Here is a 21,566-nt window from a genome sequence, read left to right on the forward strand (position 1 = left end):
GTCCCTGTATACAGTAGCTTACATCCCAGCATTATTTTATTTCTTTTCCCCACTTCCCATAGTAAGAATGAAACAGCTTTTTTATACTCCTGATGACACATCATCAGATTTGTAACTTTTTATAGGGGCAGCGGCTATGGGCTTAGTTCCTACTGATCTAGGCACAGCACCAGAAATGAATCTCCCAACAATTGGGAGGTGGAATTCTTTAGTCCAGCAGGGCCATTAATGCTGATTGGGATTTAAGTGCAGGACTGTCTTTTCAACACTAACCGGAAGTTAGAAACACACTGGATTTTTTTTTTCTGAGGTATTGTTCAGTATTGTATTCAGTATGCTGAATTTTGTAATGGTTAAAAATGGGAAAATCCAGCCACCTTCTGTGTGGGGCCCTTGCCAACATGACCCCCATTTACCCTATCCTTTCCAATTCCTGTTCTTCCTTTTTCCCCCCACCTCCTCCCTTTCTTGTTTAGGTGAGTTACATTTTTAGATTTTTTTTTGCAGAGACCCATGCGTATCATTGTGTATATGATAAGGTGTTTTCCTCCCTAAGGGCCATTTCACACATGGATTCCCTCAGACGGACTCCGTTTTCTCAGTGGGGGATCGATCCGCCGATCCCCCACTGAGCAGGAGGATGACAGCTGTGTCATATGGACAGCAAACATATGGTCTTTGTACTCTGTTAAATAAAGAATTGAAAAAAAAAAAAAAACATGGGAAGATATGCATGTATTGCAGAAATGTAGTATATAAATATACAGTATCTCACAAAAATGAGTACACCCCTTTACAATGTAAAGTAGTGAGTGTACAGCTTGTATAACAGTGTAAATTTGCTGTCCCACCAAAATAACTCAACACACAACCATTAATGTCTAATCCACTGGCAACAAAAGTGAGTACACCCCTAAGTCAAAATGTCCAAATTGGGCCCAAAGTGTCAATATTTTCTGCGGCCACCATTATTTTCCAGCACTGCCTTAACAAGCTTGGGCATGGAGTTCCCTAGAGCATCACAGGTTGCCACTGGAGTCCTCTTCCACTCCTCCATGACGACATTACGGAGCTGGTGGACGTTAGAGACCTTGCGCTCCTCCACCTTCCATTTTAGGATGCCCCACAGATGCTCAGTAAGGTTTGGGTCTGGAGACATGCTTGGCCAGTCCATCATCTTTACCCTCAGCTTCTTTAGCAAGGCAGTAGTCATCTTGGAGGTGTGTTTGGGGTCGTTATCGTGTCGGAATACTGCCCTGCGGCCCAGTCCCAGAAGGAAGGGTATCATGCTCTGCTTCAGTATGTCACAGTACATGTTGGCATTCATGGTTCCCTCAATGAACTGCAGCTCCCCAGTGCCAGAAGAAACTCATGCAGCCCCAGACCATGACACTCCCACCACCATGCTTGACTGTAGGCAAGACACACTTGTCTTTTTACTCCTCACCTCGTTGCCGCCACACACGCTTGACACCATCTGAACCAAATAAGTTTATATTGGTCTCATCAGACCACAGGACATGGTTCCAGTAATTCATGTCTTTAGTCTGCTTGTCTTCAGCAAATTTGCTTGGCTTTCTTGTGCAACCATTTTTAGAAGAGGCTTCCTTCTGGGATGACAGTCATGCAGACCAATTTGATGCAGTGTGCGGCATATGGTCTGAGCACTGACAGGCTGACCCCCCCACCCCTTCAACCTCTGCAGCAATGCTGGCAACACTCATATGTCTTTTTCCCCAAAGACAAACTCTGGATATGACGCTGAGCACATGCACTCAACATCTTTCTGTTCTGAGTGGAACCTGTCCTGTTAAACCACAGTATGGTCTTCACCACTGTGCTGCAGCTCAGTTTCAGGGTCTTGGCAATCTTCTTTTAGCCTAGGCCATCTTTATGTGCAGCAGCAATTGTTTTTTTCAGATCCTTAGAGAGTTCTTTGCCATGAGATGCCATGTTGAACGTCCAGTGACCAGTATGAAACAGTGAGAGCAATAACACCAGATTTAACACACCTGCTCCCCATTCACACCTAAGACCTTGTAACACTAACGAGTCATAGGGAAAATGGCTAATTGGGCCCTATTAGGACATTTTGACTTAGGGGTGTACTCACTTTTATTGCCAGCGGTTTAGACATTAATGGTTGTGTTTTGAGTTATTTTGAGGGGACAGCAAATTTACAGTATTATACAAGCTCTACACTTGTATAACAGCAAAGTGTAATTTCTTCAGTGTTGTCATATGAAAAGATATAATAAAATATTTACAAAAATGTGAGGGGTGTACTCACTTTTGTTAGATACTGTATATATATATATATATATATATATATATATTTTATATATATATATATATATATATATATATATATACACAGTTAAACCTTGGATTACGGACATAATTTGTTCCAGAAACATCCAAAGCAAATTTCCCCATAAAAAATAATGGAAATTAGATGATTCGTTCCGCAACCATTTACTCATAAGTCCTTCGGCTTGTAGTCCATATAAAAAGATTATAGCAATGTGATAGGTTGTGTAACCATAAAATGTTCATCCACAAATGGCAGCTTCCACAAGGGGATTAGAAGCAAAATCCAGCAGAAGCTACAGAGTATAAAAGAAAAGAGAGGCCCCTCTAAGTGTAGCAATATAGTTACATTTAATGCAGGTTCCACATTTAGCAACTCACATGGTTTAAGATTCAAAGAGGAACATCTAAGAATGCAGGCAACTGGGGCAAAGCTGCCCGAATAGACCGTCCTCCTCACCGCAGGCTCTCACCGCCATCAGCCTGCAATTGTGACTGGGAAGACTACCCTGCAGTAGAGCGATCTGAAAGCGAGGCTTAAGCGTGGAAGAGATGACGTTGATGGTGGTGGGGAGGATGGTCTATGTGGACAGCTTTACCCCTGATGCCTGCATATTGCTACACTTAGAGGCACCTCTCTTCTCTTTTATACTCAATTGTGAGGTGACGCTACTTGTATATCAAGACATTGCTTGCTTATCAAATACAAATTTATAAAAAAACATTTTGCTTGTATTGCAAAACGCTCACTAATCAAGTTACTCTTAATCCAAGGTTTTACTGTAAATGACCAAACAATTTGAGAATGACACAAATAATATTTTTCACAAAGTCTGCTGCCTCAGTTTTTTATTTTCTGAAGAGTGATCAGATGAATTGCAGTTAATTTCAAAGTCCCTCTTTGCCATGAAAATGAACCTAATCCCATAAAAAACATTTTCACTGCATTTGTGAAGAAGACTTCAGGGCGACTAAGAAAGTCCAGCAAGTGCCAGGATAGTCTCCTACAGTTGATTCAGCTGTGGGGTTGGGGCACCACCAGTGCAGAGCTTCCTCAGGAATGGCAGCAGGCAGGTGTGAGTTCATCTGCATGCACAGTGAGGCAAAGACTTTTGGAGGATGGTCTGGTGTCAAGAAGGGCAGCAAAGAAGCCACTTCTCTCCAGGAAAAACATCAGGGACACACTGATATTCTGCAAAAGGTACAGGGACTGGACTGCTGAGGAATGGGGTAAAGTAATTTTCTCTGATAAATCCCCTTTCCGATTGTTTGGGGCATCCGGAAAAAACCTTGTCCGGAGAAGCAAAGGTGAGCGCTATCATCAGTCCTGTGTCATGCCAACAGTAAAGCATCCTGAGAGCATTGATGTGTGGGGTTGCTTCTCAGCCAAGGGAGTGGGCTCACTCACAATTTTATGTATATCAAATAGTGCAGCGCTAGGAAAAAATCATATATTCAAAAACTGATGGTGCAGTGTGGTTAACTACTAGACCAGACAGAGGTATATATAAAAACATAAGTCCATTGCATCTAAAATAGACAAATCCAACATGCAAGGATGGTAGAAAGTCCAGATCAGAATAGAAATCCCAAGATGCGGTGAGCAGAGATGAAAAGACACCCGTGTATATGGATAAGGTGGCTGCTTACCACAAATAATGGGCCTCCAAATTAATGGACAGGCCACTCAGGCATGAAGTAATAACCCTTATGGGATGGACTTTCTCCTCCACTTCAATAGACCGGGATCAACTCCATGTATTCCTATACCTCCCAAGATCTCTCGCTCAGTCACAAGTAAAGAGATGACTCCAATGTGTATGGCAATATGCAGGGAATAAAGGAAATCATAGCGTAATCCCGTAGTGGTGAACTCATCAAGTTTATTAAGATTCTACTTACATTCTAGTAGACATAGGCATGCAGGCAATATAAAATAGCGGCGTCCCGCAGTGATAAAAAACGAGCCGGCGTCCTGGGGGCGTGACAAGCGCGATTTCCGGAACCTCCCGACCGGTTTCGTCAGAGTGACGTCGTCAGGGGCGTGGTTACCGGACATCGCGGTCACGCCTAACATATACCCCGTGCGGGGAATCATCCAATCAAGATAAATGAAGGGCGGAAGTGACGCATATGCAGCTTGGCCGTTGAGGGCGGAAGTAACATATTGTAAGTGCGATCTAAATACACTAAAGGGCCAGGTCTGAAGGCCCTTTAGTGTATATTAACCATCTTAAATATAATTAGCCACCAATACCAGAAGGCTCCATCTTGTGGCCAAAAAGTATATTGCCAACAGAGGGATTTTTCCCTTTTACAAATAACAATAAATACTAAAACTCATAAAAATTATATTTAAAACAGCAGATAAGCCATCAGATGAAAATACGTTTAAGCAGACATCAATTGATGACTAGGAATGCATATAAAAAGCAGAAACAAAATAAATAAAGTTCCTAGAACTGCATAAATTACAATGAATGGGACTAAAAGGCACAACCATGAGCTCCCCCCATCAGTACCATTAACTGTTGTTGATGAAACAGTTAATGTCCCATTCAACATTGAGACCAAAGGGAACATAAGATTTTAAAATGTAAATCCATCGTGTTTCAGCACGGGATAGTTCCCTTTTGGCATTCGCCCCAGTTTGGAGCAAATTGGTCAAATGCCACAAACAGCGTGTTACGAGGGTCCTTATGTCGACATGAGTCAAAATGTTTCGACACACTGTGGCCAGGAAAGCCTTTGCGGATGTTGGCCACATGTTCTCCCATACATATTTGCATGGTCCGCAGAGTTCGTCCAATATATTGCTTTCCACATTTACATTGAAGTAAATAAACCACATTCTGTGTCGAACAAGTTATGAAGGAGTTGATCGAGTATTCTCTCCCGGTGACATGGGACCTGATTTTCTCTATCCTCCTACCCTTAAAAGCATTTAGAACACAGATGTTGCATCTCTTGCAGGGATAGAAACCTTTTAGTTCTGGAAAGAACCGAGGCTTCTGCGGTTTCTCAATGACATTTTGGGCCACCTGATTTCGTAATGATGGAGCACCTCGAAAGATGACATTAGGCCGGTCCGGAAGAGCTGGACCCAGTACTCTATCATTTTTAATAACGGACCAGTGTTTTTGCATAATTTTTTCAACCTCATAATGTTGTGTACTAAACGAGGTGACAAAGCAGTTTTTAAACGGTTGATTATTGTCATTGGTTCTTGTGCGTGGGGCCAGTAAATTAGACCTATCCATATCAGCCACCTCCCTGATGGTCTTATCCAGTGAGTCGGCATGATAACCCCTATCTAGAAACTTACTCTTAACCACCTAGGCGGTAATCCCGAGCGTGACTCGGGGTGGATTTTTCATTGCAGGAGCGGTAACCCCGAGTCACGCTCGGGGTGGATTGCAGAGAGCGCAGCGGTGTTCTCTTACCTTATCCTGGCGATCCAGCGATGATCTCTCATTGCTGTGACCGCCAGCCGAGAGTCCCGCCGCTCCTCCGTCGGTCTCCGTCGCTCTGATCACTTCCTAGTTCCGTTACCTGCAGCAGCAATGCTGCATGGGAGCGGAACTAGGGAGGGAAATTCAAAAAAAAAAAAAAAAAATGTTGCACAAAACACAAAACACATTTTATATTATATATATATATATATATATATATATATATATATACACCGGTATATATATATATGCATATATATATATATATATATATATATATGTATGCATATATATATATGTATATGTATATATATATATATATATATATATATATGCACACACACATATATCTATATATAATATATAATGCATGAATTATAATCTAATCAATAATATAATTTTATTATATATATTATATATTAAATAATAAAATAATATTATTGATTCGATTATAATTCACGTGTTTGTGTTTCAAATTTATCACATCTGGGATGTCTACTAGACCCTTGTTTTGGTCAGGTTTAAGTCAGTAATTACTAAGAATTGTAGGCCTATAATACATAACGCCAAATTTCCATGAAAAGAATTGTACCGCTTTTGGTATGTAATTCCTTACATAATCATACCGCCAGGGAGGTTAAGCTGTGAAGCTTGTGAAAGGAAGTTATCAAGGTGGGTACAATTACGCCGGAGCCTCATGAATTGTCCCTTAGGGACAGCCTGTAGCCACGATTTTAGATGCAATGGACTTATGTTTTTATATATACCTCTGTCTGGTCTAGTAGTTAACCACACTGCACCATCAGTTTTTGAATATATGATTTATTCCTAGCGCTGCACTATTTGATATACATTTGAGTGGGATTTCTATAAGTCCAGTGCTCTAGCTGCTATCCTGTCGTGTCATTTCACATGATTGTTTTGTCATTTGATTTTCTATTTTTCATTGAGCGTAGGATTCCCCCCTTGATTTCAATCACTCACAATTTTGCCTGAGAACAAAGCCATGGATAAAGACTGGTACAAAAACATCCTAGAAAAGTTTGGTGAGGAGTTGAGGACCAATTCCTTTTCCAACATGAGGGAGCACCTAGCCATAAGGTAAAAGTGGTAATTAAGTGGCTTGGGGAACAAAACAACACAAATTTTGGCTAGGAAACACCCTAGACCTTAATCCTATTGAGAACTTGTGGTCAATCCTCAGGAGGCGGGTGAACAAAATCACTCCCACAAATTCTGACAAACTCCAAGCATTGATTATGCAAGAATGGGCTGTCATCAATCAGTATGTGGCTCAGAAGTTGATTGACAGCATACCAGGGTGAATTGCAGAGGTCTTGAAAAAGAAGGGTCAACACTGCAAATATTGACTCTTTGCATAAACTTCATGTAATTATCTATAAAAGCTTTTGACACATATGAAATGCTTATAATTATACTTCAGTATACCATAGTAACATCTGACAAAAAGATCTAAAAACATTGACACAGAAAACTTTAAAAAAATTGATATTTGTGTCATTCTCAAAACTTTTTGCCACCGCAGTATACAGTATATATACTGTACATAGAGACATTATGTATATGTTTAGAAACTATGGGGGAGATTAACTAAAACTGGAGCGTGCAAAGTCTGGTGCAGCTCTGCATAGAAACCAATCTGCTTCCAGGTTTTATTGTCAAATTTTAATTCAACAAACTGAAGTTAGAAGCTTATTGGCTACCATGCACATGCATAGCTGCACCAGATTCCGAGTGCACTAGTCTTTGTAAATTTCCCCTAATATATATGTATATGTATAACTAGTGGTTCAGTGAAGAGTTTTTAAGTAGAGTGCCTTCAATGAAAACCACATGTCAAATTCATCTGGAAATTCAGAGATACAAGCAGCTGAAGTTATATGCAGTGCCTGACTTTAACTATTATATAAAACACAGCTACACCCAGGGGCCCTAATAGGGGGGACCACCGGTCCTCTTGTAGGGGGCCTGAGCACACAGGGGGGCCCAGATAAGGAGGGGGGTTAGTGATGGACGAAATTTACATAACTCTACCTCTAGCAGCTGAAAGCTGGTCTCTCCCCCTCTCCCTGCTGCCAGCTTTTATCTACTGAGAAAGAGACAGTTGTTCCTCACTAATCCCCCTCCCAGTACTGGCTTTAATGTTAGCTCTGCTCCTGAGTTTTTTATCTCTGAAACTTTGTTTCTCTCCCTCTGATTCTCTGATTTCATCTCATATTCATTTTTACTTATTAACTCAGTTTTTTCTTTTAGATTAACCACTTGCCGACCGCCGCACGACTATCTACGTCGGCGGTCAGCCCCTCACAGGCAAACTAACGTAGGGCTACGTTGCTTGCTTGTGAGGGTCTAGGGAGCGAGCGCGCGCCCCCCGGGGGCGCGCTCCCGCTCCCGCGTGGTCACGGACCCCCCCGCGCGTGTGACCAGCGGACCCGATGTCCGCCGGTCACTCGGCGATCGGCGGGGGAGAGGGAGAATGTCAGGCAGCTTGTGTAAACAAACTGCCTGTCATTCTCCTCGCTGCAAAGACACTGATAAAACGGATCTGGTATGTAGATCCGTTGATCAGTGTCCTTACAGCTAGAGCCACAGCCAATCACAGTAGAAACCACGCCCCTAGGGACACACACAGCCCCTCCCTTCCAAATAAAGTTAACCCCTTCACTACCAGTGTATTTTTACAGTAACAGTGCATATGTATAGCACTGATTACTGTAGAAATGTCACTGGTAACCCCAAAAGTGTCAAAAATGTCAGTCAAGGGTCCGATCTGTCCGCCGCAATGTCGCAGTACCGCAAAAAAAATCGCAGATCGCCGCCATTACGCGTTAAAAAAAAAAACAACAAAAATGACAAAAATCTTTCCCTTTGTTAGTAAACGCGATAACTTTTGCGCAAACCAATCAAAATACGCTTTTTGCGATTTTTTTTACCAAACATAGGTAGCATAAAACAAATTGGCCGAAAATTTTTAAAAATTTTGATTTTTACATTTTTTTTGGGGGGAATTTCATATAAAAAAATGTGAAAAATATTGCTATTTTTGCAAAATTGACGCTCTTTTTTTGTTTATAGCGCGTGATCAAAAAATCGCACAGGTGATCAAATACCACCAAAAGAAAGCTCTGTTTGTGGGAAAAAAAGGACGTCAAATTCGTTTAGGTACAGCGTCGCACGACCGCGCAATTGTGCGTTAAATTCACGCAGTGCCGAATCGCAAAATACCCCCTGGTCGGAATGGGGGTAAAATCTTCCGGGGCTTAAGTGGTTAAGCAGGAATTATGTGACTTATGTTGTATTTGTGTCTGCTAATAATGATTTTATTGTATTTTTAGCTAAATATAGCTTTAATATTTTCTTGGGGGGGGGCCCTGTCAGGTAATGTGTATGGCACCCCGCGATTTTTATCAGCAGCCCTGGCTACACCCCTCTTGCCTCTCAAGTCTTCCTGATGGTCTCCATTCCATCCTTTGAGCCTTCTGATTTATGGGACTGCTTTACATATTAAAGGCCTAGTGGGGATGCTTGAGAGAAGGAAGGTGGAAGATTGATGTAATGGCAGTCACTTTGATTCGGGGGCCCGTGGAACCCAGCTTACCTTAGAGAGGTTGAGAAATCCCTCTCTCAGCTCCCTAGGCCCCTCTTATGTATAAGTCACCCTGTGTCTGTTAGAGGCACAGGGTAACCAAGGAAATGATGGACAGGTACTTATTGGGCACTGAGAATATGGTTTGGATTACTTCAAATGGGACAGTAATATTTATCAACCATATATCTTTATATCTTAAGAAATATATGAAGACAATGCCTGGCCTGTTGATTCTGAACCTGTTCATTGAAAGAGCTGGTCACATTGGCCTTTGTTCCATGTTCTTTAATGTAAGAGATGGACAGTCTGGTGCTGGCGGTCTCCTGCTATTGTCTATGTATTAAGGTGTGATGTGTTTTCTGTTAAGCCTGTCTGTTCAATTGTTAATTACCTCACCTATTGTTTCTGTCCAGATGGCTAGATAATTAGTTCAGGTTAATTATGTTTCTGTATACAATTTCATCTGCATATGATAATGTGATCAGGCTTACCTGACCTGATGAGGTATATATTCAGTGTGAGTTTGTTCAATAAAGGTTGGAGATCTATGCATGCTATTCTCGGCTAGTTTTGAATGGGGGGCAGCTAGAATATCTGATATCTATGTTCAAGACTGAAGGAAGAGGTATTCTGACGGAAGCCCACAAGCACAGTGTGGGTCACGGCACTATTACAATCAAATTCCTTCTTTTTTACAAGAAAAGTTGAGATTGGAATATGGCTTCAACTAGCTATATATCTCTATCTTTGGATCTACTGTTTGTTTCGTACACTTTCACCAAAGGCGAACTCTGATTACCCATTTTAAATCATATGCTCAGTGTAACTTCATGGGACTCTACAAGAAAAAGGTAAACTTTTTCAACACACTCACAGAGCTATTACATTATTTACAGCCCTAAGTTATTCAGCTGCCATGGGACTGAGATCCCCTAATAACCAAATTGTCTTAGCATGGTTGGTTTTTGAAAAATAATCATTTCTTTATTGGGTTGATATAGTTTCCCTTATTTCTTTACAAACGTTTATATATTTCCTCACTTATGATCATTTTTAAAACACCCATATTGGCTGAGCAGAAAGGTTAGCCTAGATCAGTGGTTCTCAACTCCGGTCCTCAGGACCCACTAACTGGTTTGCAAGATAACTGAAATACATCCCAGGTGATATAATTTGCTTCTCAGTGATTGCAGTACTCAAGTCTGCATCTCCCCAAGGTAATACTTAAAAATCTGGCCTGTTAGTGGGTCCTGAGGACTGGAGTTGAGAACCACTGGCCTAGATGCTGTAAAATAACAATTGTGAATCCACTGCTAAATCAAATCTGATAGTCAACTACTTTAAGCAATCCGGGTAAGTGGAACCTGGATTGGGATTCTCCTTTGCGGTCCCAAGGAAGGCAAATACTATACTATTAGTTATTTTGGTCACGACGGTTCACATTTCCTCCCCTGTTCCCCAAGTTCAAGTCATAAATCCTTATATGTATTTTATTATTGTACATAACAAGCCCCAAATAACTCAACGCAGTTTTAAATAATAATCTTCTAGGCAGTATCTAATTGACAGCTTCCGTTAAAACTGAAAGACTATGTGAAGAGGCATGCATTAGGCTATTTATCTTTATGACACACAAAGCAATTGCTAAGCTTTACAGAAAGGAGTAATATTAGAAACATAATCTAGTATGAAAGATGTTTATGTCAAACGAAGGACAGCCTTACTTAATAAAACAGTGGGCTGCTGTGAGAACCCAGTTCTTGTGGATGAGAGTGCCACCACATGTGTGGAAGAAAATGGTTTCATTACGAGAACTTGGCCAAACCTGAAAAAAATATGACACTGAGAAAATTGTGACAATAAAAATGTGTAACAGACTATAGCATGCTAACTATGGTTTATATGCTGCATATTTGTCGCCTGGATTCATTTTTAAAGCCCAAGTTTTTTTTTTTTTTTTTTTTTTTTCTTGAATCAGCACAAGGGACAGTTTTTAAATTGACTGATAAGTGTCACTTGTGCTGCTGATAGTTAAAACCTTCTGTTGTCTGATCCCCCTACACTATCATAAAAAAGACACAAGTTCATCCAGTTCAACCAACAAACAAACAGCAGCGGTAAACTTCTGGTGCTGTGGAGATACAGCCGCTGGACCTGTCCTAGGCACTTGTCTAGAGTACCAAATATGCTCCCCCTTTCTACCCCCCCCCCCCCCCATAGAAGCTGTTCTATGTGGTGAAGGATGTGCGGAAGAATTAAAGGTCTGCCTTATCCATTCAAAGAGTGCTTTTCATTGATGTAAGCTATAAATGACCACTTGGTGGGTATGGTAGTGGGGGGAGGGGGGGGGGGGGTTGGTTGTTTAAGCAGAAGACAGAATATTTCATTTAGGACAGCTCCTGCCAGCACAGGAGACACTTCTTATTCAATGTATCTTGTACAGATTTTTATAAATGTAAAAAAAAAAAACCCCTAAATTTAGGCTTTAAAGCGGTATTCAACTTTCACAAAAAAAGTGGCAGATTGACTAACGGAGTTGAGAATTTTCACTTTGCAAAATGAATGCTTAACAAGCTTAGTTAAAAAGGTGATGGTGCACTGACTTCAATCAACCATTCATTTGCAAGGATTATCAAGTTTTTTTTTTTCTCTTTTTGATGATGGGCTATACAAAAGAAACATAGTTTTACATTATTTGTAAATCATCTGTAAACTAAAGACTAGTCAAATAGGAAATTATTTCAGTAGACACATACAGTTAGGTCCATATATATTTGGACACAGGCATACTTTTCTTACTTTTGGCTCTGTATGCCACCAGAGTAAAATTAAAATGAAACAATCCAAATTAATTTGAAGTGCAGACTTTCAGCTTTAATTTAAGGGGTTGAATATAAATATCATGTTAAAGTTTTAGGAACTGCAACCATATTTTACACAGTCCCCCCATTTTCAGGGGCTCAAATGTAATTGGACAAATAAATATAATCATAAATAAAATGTTAATTTGTAATATTTTGTTGAGAATCATTTACTGGCAACGACTGCCTGAAGTTTGGAACCCATAGACATTACCAAAGACTGGGTTTCCTCCTTTCTGATGTTTTGCCAGGCTCTAACTGCAGCTGTCTTCAGTTGTTCTTTGTTTGTGGGTCTTTCGGCTTTTAGTTTTGCCTTCAGCAAGTGAAATGCATGCTCAATTGGGTTGAGATCAGGTGATTGACTTGGCCATTGAAGAATATTCCTCTTATTTTCCTTCAAAAGCTCCTGGGTTGGTTTTGCAGTGTGTTTTGGATCATTGTCCATCTGTTCTGTGAAGTGCCATCAAATCAACTTTGCTGCATTTGGCTGAATCTGGGCTGACAGTATATCTCCAAACACTGCAGAATTCATCTGGCTGCTTCTGTCTTCTGTCACATCAACAATAAACATCAATGACCCAGTGCCACTGGAAGCCATGCATGCCACCACACTGCCTTCACCATGTTTTACGGATGACTTTGTGTGCTTTGGATCATGAGCTGTTCCAAACCTTCTCCACATGTTTTTTTCCAGTCATTCTGGTACAGATTTTTCTTAGTTTCATCTGTCTAAAGAATGCTTTTCCAGAACTGGTTTGGCTTTTTAAAATGTTTTTTTGGTAAAGTCTAATCTGGCTTTTCCATTCTTCGGATTTATGAATGGTGTGCACCTCATGTTAAATCCTCTGTATTTGCTCTCCTGAAGTCTTCTCTTGATTGTAGACTTTGACACCTCCTGGAGAGTGTCCTTCACTTGTCTGAATGTTGTGAATGGGTTTTTGTTTATCATTGAGAGGATCTTGCGATCATCCACCACTGTTTTCTTCCATTGGACCTCCAGGCCTTTTGATGTTGCTGAGCTCACCAGTGCTTTCTTCTTTCCTCAGTATGTACCAAACTGTTGATTTGCTGATATCTCCCTGATGGATTTGTTTTTGAACCCTTACAATGGCCTGTTTTACTTCCTGTTTTGGTAGAGAGTACTCATGCTGACAACGCTATCACAGGATTTGCAACCAAAAATTTGTGTTGTCAGTTTAATGCAGGAAGCACTACTAGATGTAACATACTGGCAGGATCATCCGGTATTTATTCACTATATCACTGACAATAATCCGCTTGAATTTAGCTGTAACTGATGAATTAAATGAAAGCTTTTGTTTATTTAGGCTCACATACACTTTACACAAACATTCACTTTGCTATGTGAACATCCTCTTTTAGTAAATCCTTCTCAGTGAGTGAAAACGTAATTTAGTGGGCAGGCCTCCTTCACAATAAAACCACAGCTATTTACAAAAACTCTATATTTGTAACAAAGTGAACAGAGACAGATCCTGTAGGTACGGTACTTTGATTTACTGGTCTTAACAGGGCTTAAGACTATTATGACAGTTTGAAAATTGGAGATTACTCTATCTGTGATGATAAGGGAAACACATGTCTGATAACTATGAAGGGAAAAACTACCTTTTCTACTTTTGCTACCTATAGGTAAAAGCCAACTGTGCCTAATGGTAAGTTTAGCCCTGGTAAGTTCAAAGAAGCCTATTGTTTAACTCATTTTTGAATAGGGCTATGTGTAGCAGTACTCACACTCAAGACTTAAAGATTAACTCCACTTTTTTTGAGGAAAAAACATTCCCCTCTGGGTGATCTATGTACATTACAAGGATTATAACAAACTTTGTTTCAGATTCCTATCTTTTTTATTCTGACTAAATCCCTGTGTGATTGTCTGTGTCCATGTTGAAAAGTGAATATAATGGGAATTTTCTAACTATCAATCAGCTGCTGCAACTGCAGGCCACTCATGAGGAAAGCTGCTGAGCCTGCATCCCTTTAGACAGGATTTCCTATTGGGAGTATCTCACCAAAAATGACATTTTTGTTCCAGGGGATGTCTTAAATTTGGCTTGAATCTTAGTGTATACTTCTGGGAAATCAATGAGCAAATCACACAAGCAGGAAATTATGTTTCTTGGCGGCGTTCTGTACACTTTCTGTATACAGAACACCTCCAGGTAGCCATATTGCATTACATTTTCAGAAAATTACTGAGCTGCAGATTGAAAAATGTCATTTTAAAAACATTCAATTACAATATGACTTGAGATGCAATTGTATACGGTATATTGTTTTTTCTTCATTTGCTATTTTTCTCCCCCACGAAAGTGGAGTTACCCTTTAACACTTTAATACACTCTTATATTGTTACATACTGAGGCACAATGATTTTGGAAATTTGGTTACATTTACCATTTTATAAAGACCATTGTTACATTTGTAAAGATCTTTAAATCTGAACACTAGATATATATAAAAAACACATTCATGCTGTAATGGATTTATGAATACACCATTAAAGGAGATGTACAGCCAAAGCTCGTTTGGCTGTACTTCTCCTATGTATCACAGGAGTGCAGTTTGTTCTGCACTCCTGTGACCCACTTTCAGCAGAGAGTGGACCGAAGTCTGCTCTCTGCTGATGTCACAGAGTCGGTCCAGGCTCCATGTCATCATGACCACGAAGTCGGGATCCGCCTAGATCCCTGGACTGACACTCAGCTCAGCCTCTTAGTGAGCCGCTGAGAGTCTGAGCCGGCCGCTCCCGCCCCTCCACACCCCAGCGCTCCAGTGAGTGAGGAGGGGCAGAGCGGAGAGCTGCTGAGTGACAGTCACCAGGTCTCTGCTCACTGAGCTGTGAGAACCGAGCGATTGGCAGTAATTGATTGCTTTGTTCTCAGTGTAGAGGCGCCGGGGGACTGATGTAGCATCAAGCCAACGCAGCATCCACCTAGGTGAGTATGAATTTAAAAAAAAAACATAAACCCATACATTTCTTTAACTGTATTTGTTTTAATGTAAGCAGTGTGACGCTTACATTTGCCTCTGGCAAACCCCTGTACAGCAGAGCTCAGCATGAGAGAGGGGCAAGCAGCACAAGGAGCCAATCAGTTGTGTTGCAGTGCCTGTTTGCAAAAAAAAAGCACACTGGTAGAAGAAGAGAGCTGAGCTTATCAGTCCGCTACTTCTCCTTTCACTCCTTTCAGTCAAAGGCTGGGGAAGGGATAGGGCCAGTATTTGTTACTTAACTGCAGTAAGGAAAATCAGGTTTCTGAGATAGTTATGCTATCTCTCTGAAATGTGTAAATCTCAGGACTGGATGAACAGAAATACAAATCCTGTGGCAGGTAAAACAGCTCCCTTATATGTTATTTATTTGTGTATTTACCTGTTTGTCTGGAGTTCAGCTTTAACAGATAAAAAAATGAAATCTGAGAATATTGTAATGGTATATTACTTTCAAAGTGTCTTGATTTAGTAAATAGTAAAGCCTGACATAAAAAAAATGTTATATTCAGAAGAAGAATATATATATGCTTGACCTTGTCAGCTGTTTGAAAGTATCTGTTCATGAAGTGGCAGAAAGTAATTACACTTAGTGTTGTGGAATCCATTTAGTGCTGGTCATTAAAAATGATTTTTCTCCAGTGCACTAAAACCTCTCTGCATGTTAATGTTAATCCTTCCCTGGAGTTATGCAGTTAATAAGAGTTAATATGAGTTATATCATGGCCAAGCACATGTGTACTTTGCATTTTAATTTTGTGATTAATCTCTTACCTGCATGGACACTTGCCAAGGCCAGGTGTGAGGAACAGCACGTTCTCCATTGACTATTCTGGTATTGATCTGGGGGGGATAAGTGGGCAGTCCACACTTGGATGGCCATTCTTCAAACAATAAAAAAATAAAATAAATTACATAAAAAAACTACTGTAAATAAAGAAATATGGAACTAGGTATACATCGAATATTGCATAGTAGATTGAAGTGAAGATTACAGTAAAGATGACCTATCTGGGACAAAATCAGTCATAAATCACAAGTGGAGGCACAGGGCTTTAAAGAGAAGAAAAAAATGTGTGAAACTTCAATTGGGCTATCACCTAAAATACAGAAGAAATAGTTATATGAATTGATGTGTTGGACATGCTATGTCTTCTTTTGACAGCAATCATTATTTCAAGTAAAAACAGCAGGAAGTTGTGGAAATTATCCAAGCCACCTCTGGCCTCCTGAAATGACCTGCTGTTATAGTTTCTACCATGTTATATGCTGCCCAGTGAAATGTGCAAAAAAAAAGTCTTTATATTGGATGAAAACATCCTGGAAGTTTATCATCTGTAATCTCTTTTTGAACTATCTCAAAATTTTGAACCATTGCTTGAATTACAGACAGTTCTAGGTTGTTTTTATATATATATATATATATATATATATATATATATATATATATATACACACAATATATATATATATATATATATATATATATATATATATATATATATATACACACACTATATATATATATATATATATACACAATATATATATATATATATATATATATTTATATATATATATATATATGTGTATATATATATATATATATATATATATATATACATACACAGTATCTCACAATAGTGAGTACACCCCCCCCCACATTTTTGTAAATTATTCATTCTATCTTTTAATGTGACAACGCTGAAGAAATTACACTTTGCTACAGTGTAAAGTAGTGAGTGTACAGCTTAAATAACAGTGTAAATTTGCTGTCATCTCAAACTCATAACTCAACACAGCCATTAATGTCTAAACCACTGGCAACAAAGGTGAGTACACCCCTAAGTGAAAATGTCCAAATTGGGCCCAATTAGCCATTTTCCCTCCCTGGTGTCATGTGATTCTTTAGTGTTACAAGGTCTCAGGTGTGAAAAGGGAGCAGGTGTGTTAAATTTGGTGTTATCGCACTCACTCTCTCATACTGGACACTGGAAGTTCAACATGGCACCTCATGCAAAGAGCTCTCTGAGGATCTTAAAAAAAGAATTGTTGCTCTACATAAAGATGGCCTAGGCTATAAGATGATTGCCAAGACCCTGAAACTGAGCTGCAGCACGGTGGCCAAGACCATACAGCGGTTTAACAGGACAGGTTCCACTTGGAAGAGGCCTCGCCATGGTCGACCAAAGAAGTTGAGTGCACATGCTCAGCGTCATATCCGGAGGTTGTCTTTGGGAAATAGACATATGAGTGCTGCCAGCATTGTTGCAGAGTTTGAAGGGGTGGGGGGTCAGCCTGTCAGTGCTCAGACCATATGCCACACACTGCATCAAATCGGTCTGCATGGCTGTCGTCCCAGAAAGAAGCCTCTTCTAAAGATGATGCACAAGAAAGCCCCCAAACAGTTTACTGAAGACAAGCAGACTAATGACATGGATTACTGCAACCATGTTCTGTGGTCTGATGAGACCAAGATAAACTTATTTGGTTCAGATGGTGTCAAGCGTGTGGGGGGGCCACTAGGTGAGGAGTACAAAGACAAGTGTGTCTTACCTACAGTCAAGCATGGTGGTGGGAGTGTCATGGTCTGGGGCTGCATGAGTGCTGCCAGCACTGGGGAGCTACAGGTCATTGAAGGAACCATGAAGGCCAACATGTACTGTGACATACTGAAGCATTCCAACATGATAACAACCTCAAACACACCTCCAAGACGACCACTGCCTTTCTAAAGAAGCTGAGGGTAAAGGTGATGCACTGGCCAATCATGTCTCTAGACCTAAACCCTATTGAGCATCTGTGGAGCATCCTCAAATGGAAGGTGGAGGAGCGTAAGATCTCTGTCATCCACCAGCTCTGTGATGTCATCATGGAGGAGTGGAAGAGGACTCCAGTGGCAACCTGTGAAGCTCTGGGGAACTCCAAGCCCAAGAGGGTTAAGGCAGTGCTGAAAAAATGGGGTGGCCACTCAAAATATTGACACTTTGGGCGCAAATTGGACATTTTCACTTAGGGGTGTACTCACTTTTGTTGCCAGCAGTTTAGACATTAATGGCTGTGTGTTGAGTTATTTTGAGGGGACAGCACATTTACACTGTTATACAAGCTGTACACTCACTATTTTACATTGTAGCAAAGTGTCATTTCTTCAGTGTTGTCACATGAAAAGATATAATAACATATTTACAAAAATGTGAGTGGTGTACTCACTTTTGTGAGATACTGTATATACATTACTCAAAAAAATTAAGGGAAAACTTTGAAAACACATCAGATCTTAACTGGGAAAAATATCATGCTGGATATGTAAACTGATATGGACTGGGTAATGAGTTAGGAATGAAAGGATGGCACATTGTTTAATGTAAACGAAAATGACCACCCTACAGAGGGCTGAATTCAAACACACCCTGAAAGTCAAAGTGAAAAAATGATTCAGCAGGCTAGTTCATTTTGCTGAAATTTAAATGCAACTCAAAATGGTACTTAGTAGTTTTTATAGCTCCCATGTGCTTGTATGCATGCCTGGGAATGTCAGGGCATGCTCCTAATGAGACGACGGATGGTGTCCGGGGGTATTTCCTCCCAGATCTAGACCAGGGCATCACTGAGCTCCTGAACAGACTGAGGTGCAACCTGGTGGTGTCAGATGGAACGAAGCATAATGTCCCAGAGGTGTTTTATCAGTTTTGGATCAGGTGAGCATGGGGGCCATTCAATAGTATAAATTCCTTCATCCTCCAGGAACTGGCTGCATACTCTCATCCCATGAGGCTGGGCATTGTCATGCACCAGGAGGAGCCCAGGACCCACTGCACCAGTGTTGGGTCTGACAATGGACCCAAGGATTACATCCTGATACCCAATGGCAGTCTGGCTGCCATTGTCTAGGCTGTGCGTTCCTCCATGGATATGCCTCCCCAGACCATCACTGACCCACCACCAAACTGGTCCTGCTGAACGATGTTACAGGCAGCATAACGTTCTCCACTGCTTCTCCAGACCCTTTCATGTCTGTCACATGTGCTCAGGGTGAACCTGCTCTCATCTGTAAAAAGCACAGGGCGCCAGTGGCGGACCTGGCAATTCTGGTGTTCAATGGTGTTCAAGCTCCACACCGCAGTGATCACAGGGCCCACTAGAGAACTTCGGGCCCTCAGGCCACCCTCATGAAGTCTGTTTTTGATTGTCTGACAGTCACACCAGTGGCCTGCTAGTGGTCATTGTGTAGGTCTCTGGCAGTGCTCATCCTGTTCCTCCTTGCACAAAGGAGCAGTTACTGGTCCTGCTGATGGGTTAAGGACCTTCTACGGCCTTGCCCAGCTCTCCTTGAGTAACTGCCTGTCTCCTGGAATCTCCTCCATGCTCTTGAGACTGTGCTGGGAGACATAGCAAACCTCCAGACAATGGCACGTATTGATGTGCAATCCTGGAGGAGTTGGACTTCCTGTGCAACCTCTATAGGGTCTGGGTATCGCCTCATGCTACCAGTAGTGACACTGACCCTAGCCAAATGCAAAACTAGTGAAAAAGAGGAGCAGGGAAAAAAAATGCCATTAGCTCCAACGGTTCCTGTTTTGGAGGTAGTCTCATTGTTGCCCATCTAGTGCACCTGTTGTTAATATCATTGACATCAAACCAGCTGAAACTGATTAGCAACCCCCTCTGTTACTTAACTAACCAGATCAATATCCCAGGAGATTAAGTGACTTGAAGCTATACTCTGATTAAAAAGTGCTCCTTTTTTTTTGATCAGTATATATATATATATATATATATATATATATATATATATATATATATATAGAGAGAGAGAGAGAGAGAGAGAGAGAGATAGATATAGACACACACAGTATACCCTGTATAATACTTCAAGAAACGTCAGGTCTGCAGTGGTAAAAAAGTTAATGGGTGTTACCGATTGCTATACTGTCCCAAGGATTGGGTGCTGCTGGTGCGTCTGTGGGAGGTGCCTGCAGCGGATTGGTAGTCCAGTAGCCTCGGAATCCTTTTCCTTCTGTGAAAAGGTCACTGGAGAATCTGATTGTGATGATATTGCTCTGACTAGTAATGGTGTTTGGGATTGTAATTCCACAGAATGGACCTAAAAAGATCATAAAGCAAACATTCAAAAATTTCTCTTTACTTAACGTTTTTTTATTTTATCACATGAGGCAATATGCTAGTCATTAACTGCAATGAAATAAACTGGCAATCTTACTCAAATAGCTCACTAAACTTTCATGACAAGACACAGTCTGAGCCTGAATAAGAAAAGCCTATGGGTGGTTCAGTCAAAAAACATGCACATTACCTAAATCATTTTAATTTAGTGTTCAGTTTAAGCATGTCTCAAATATGACTTTGAGCTATTGTATATCAGTAAATTTAAGAAGTATAACTCTGCTATAAAAAATATTTTAGACATAAAAAAGATTTAAAGTAAGCAAGTTAATTTGCAATGCCTGCATTTTGCTTTGCATACATCTTTCATAACACATTTTTTTACAGCACAATGTCTACATTTAGTAAACCGTAAGGTAGAAAAAAAAAAAAAAATGATACAACAAACTGTTAAGACCTGTAGATCCCAAAGTGATTAATATCCTCATAATAAATTCTTACTATATCAACTATAGATATATATTTATAGTTGATATAGTAAGAATTTATTATGAGGATTTGAATCACTTTGGGATCTACAGGTCTTAACAGTTTGTTCAAAAAATGTGACAAATTTCTGCTCAGACACAACAAAAAGTGCTGTATTCTATGTTATAGTGCTATCTTTTATGAGGAAAGCCCATTTGTTGGCCAAAATTCCTTTATTTCCTGATTATGGTACTCATAAACAAATACCGTTACCAGGTGGTGCTTCAATTATACTGGATAGTTCAATAACATAGAATAGGCAAGTATTATTGTAGCTGAGTGGATGTGGGTCACATTGGTTCAGCATACCGTTTATATATAGACCCCTTGTGTCCGAAGCAATTTTTAAATTTTTCTCAAAAAAAAAAGAAAAAATCTTTTTTTTTTTCTAGAAAATTGCCTTAAGCCACCAAACAATTACATGTTTTCTGAAAGCAGAGGCCTTGTGGAATAAAATGGCGGCAGTTGCAATTATTCACGGCACACATTATTTGTGTTACTGTTTATCAAATCTATATTTTCAGGGAAAATGAATTAGTAAAGCGAATGGATACCAAACATGTTAAGCCTTAAAATTGCGTGTGCCTGTGAAATATCAAAAACTTTGGTATCCAAAATTGTCTATAGATGACACTTGAAAAGCCATTAAAGTTTATCAGCTTTCCC

The 21,566-nt window shown here is 40.2% G+C and overlaps 1 protein-coding gene across 1 annotated transcript in view; it reads right to left on the reverse strand.

The window, feature by feature from the left end:
- Positions 1-21,566, reverse strand: part of LOC309548612 (ovochymase-2-like) — a gene marked incomplete at its 5' end in the record, with an annotated part of 139,578 nt that overhangs the window by 62,044 nt on the left and 55,968 nt on the right. The window contains 3 exons of the mRNA XM_082248589.1: positions 11,097-11,197; positions 16,020-16,129; positions 20,167-20,352. Coding sequence (XP_082104715.1) covers positions 11,097-11,197; positions 16,020-16,129; positions 20,167-20,352 — 397 coding nt within the window. The remainder of the gene's footprint in view (positions 1-11,096; positions 11,198-16,019; positions 16,130-20,166; positions 20,353-21,566) is intronic.

This window comes from Pelophylax lessonae (genome assembly GCF_965119305.1).
Source record: "Pelophylax lessonae genome assembly, chromosome: 1".
Lineage (NCBI taxonomy): Eukaryota > Metazoa > Chordata > Amphibia > Anura > Ranidae > Pelophylax > Pelophylax lessonae.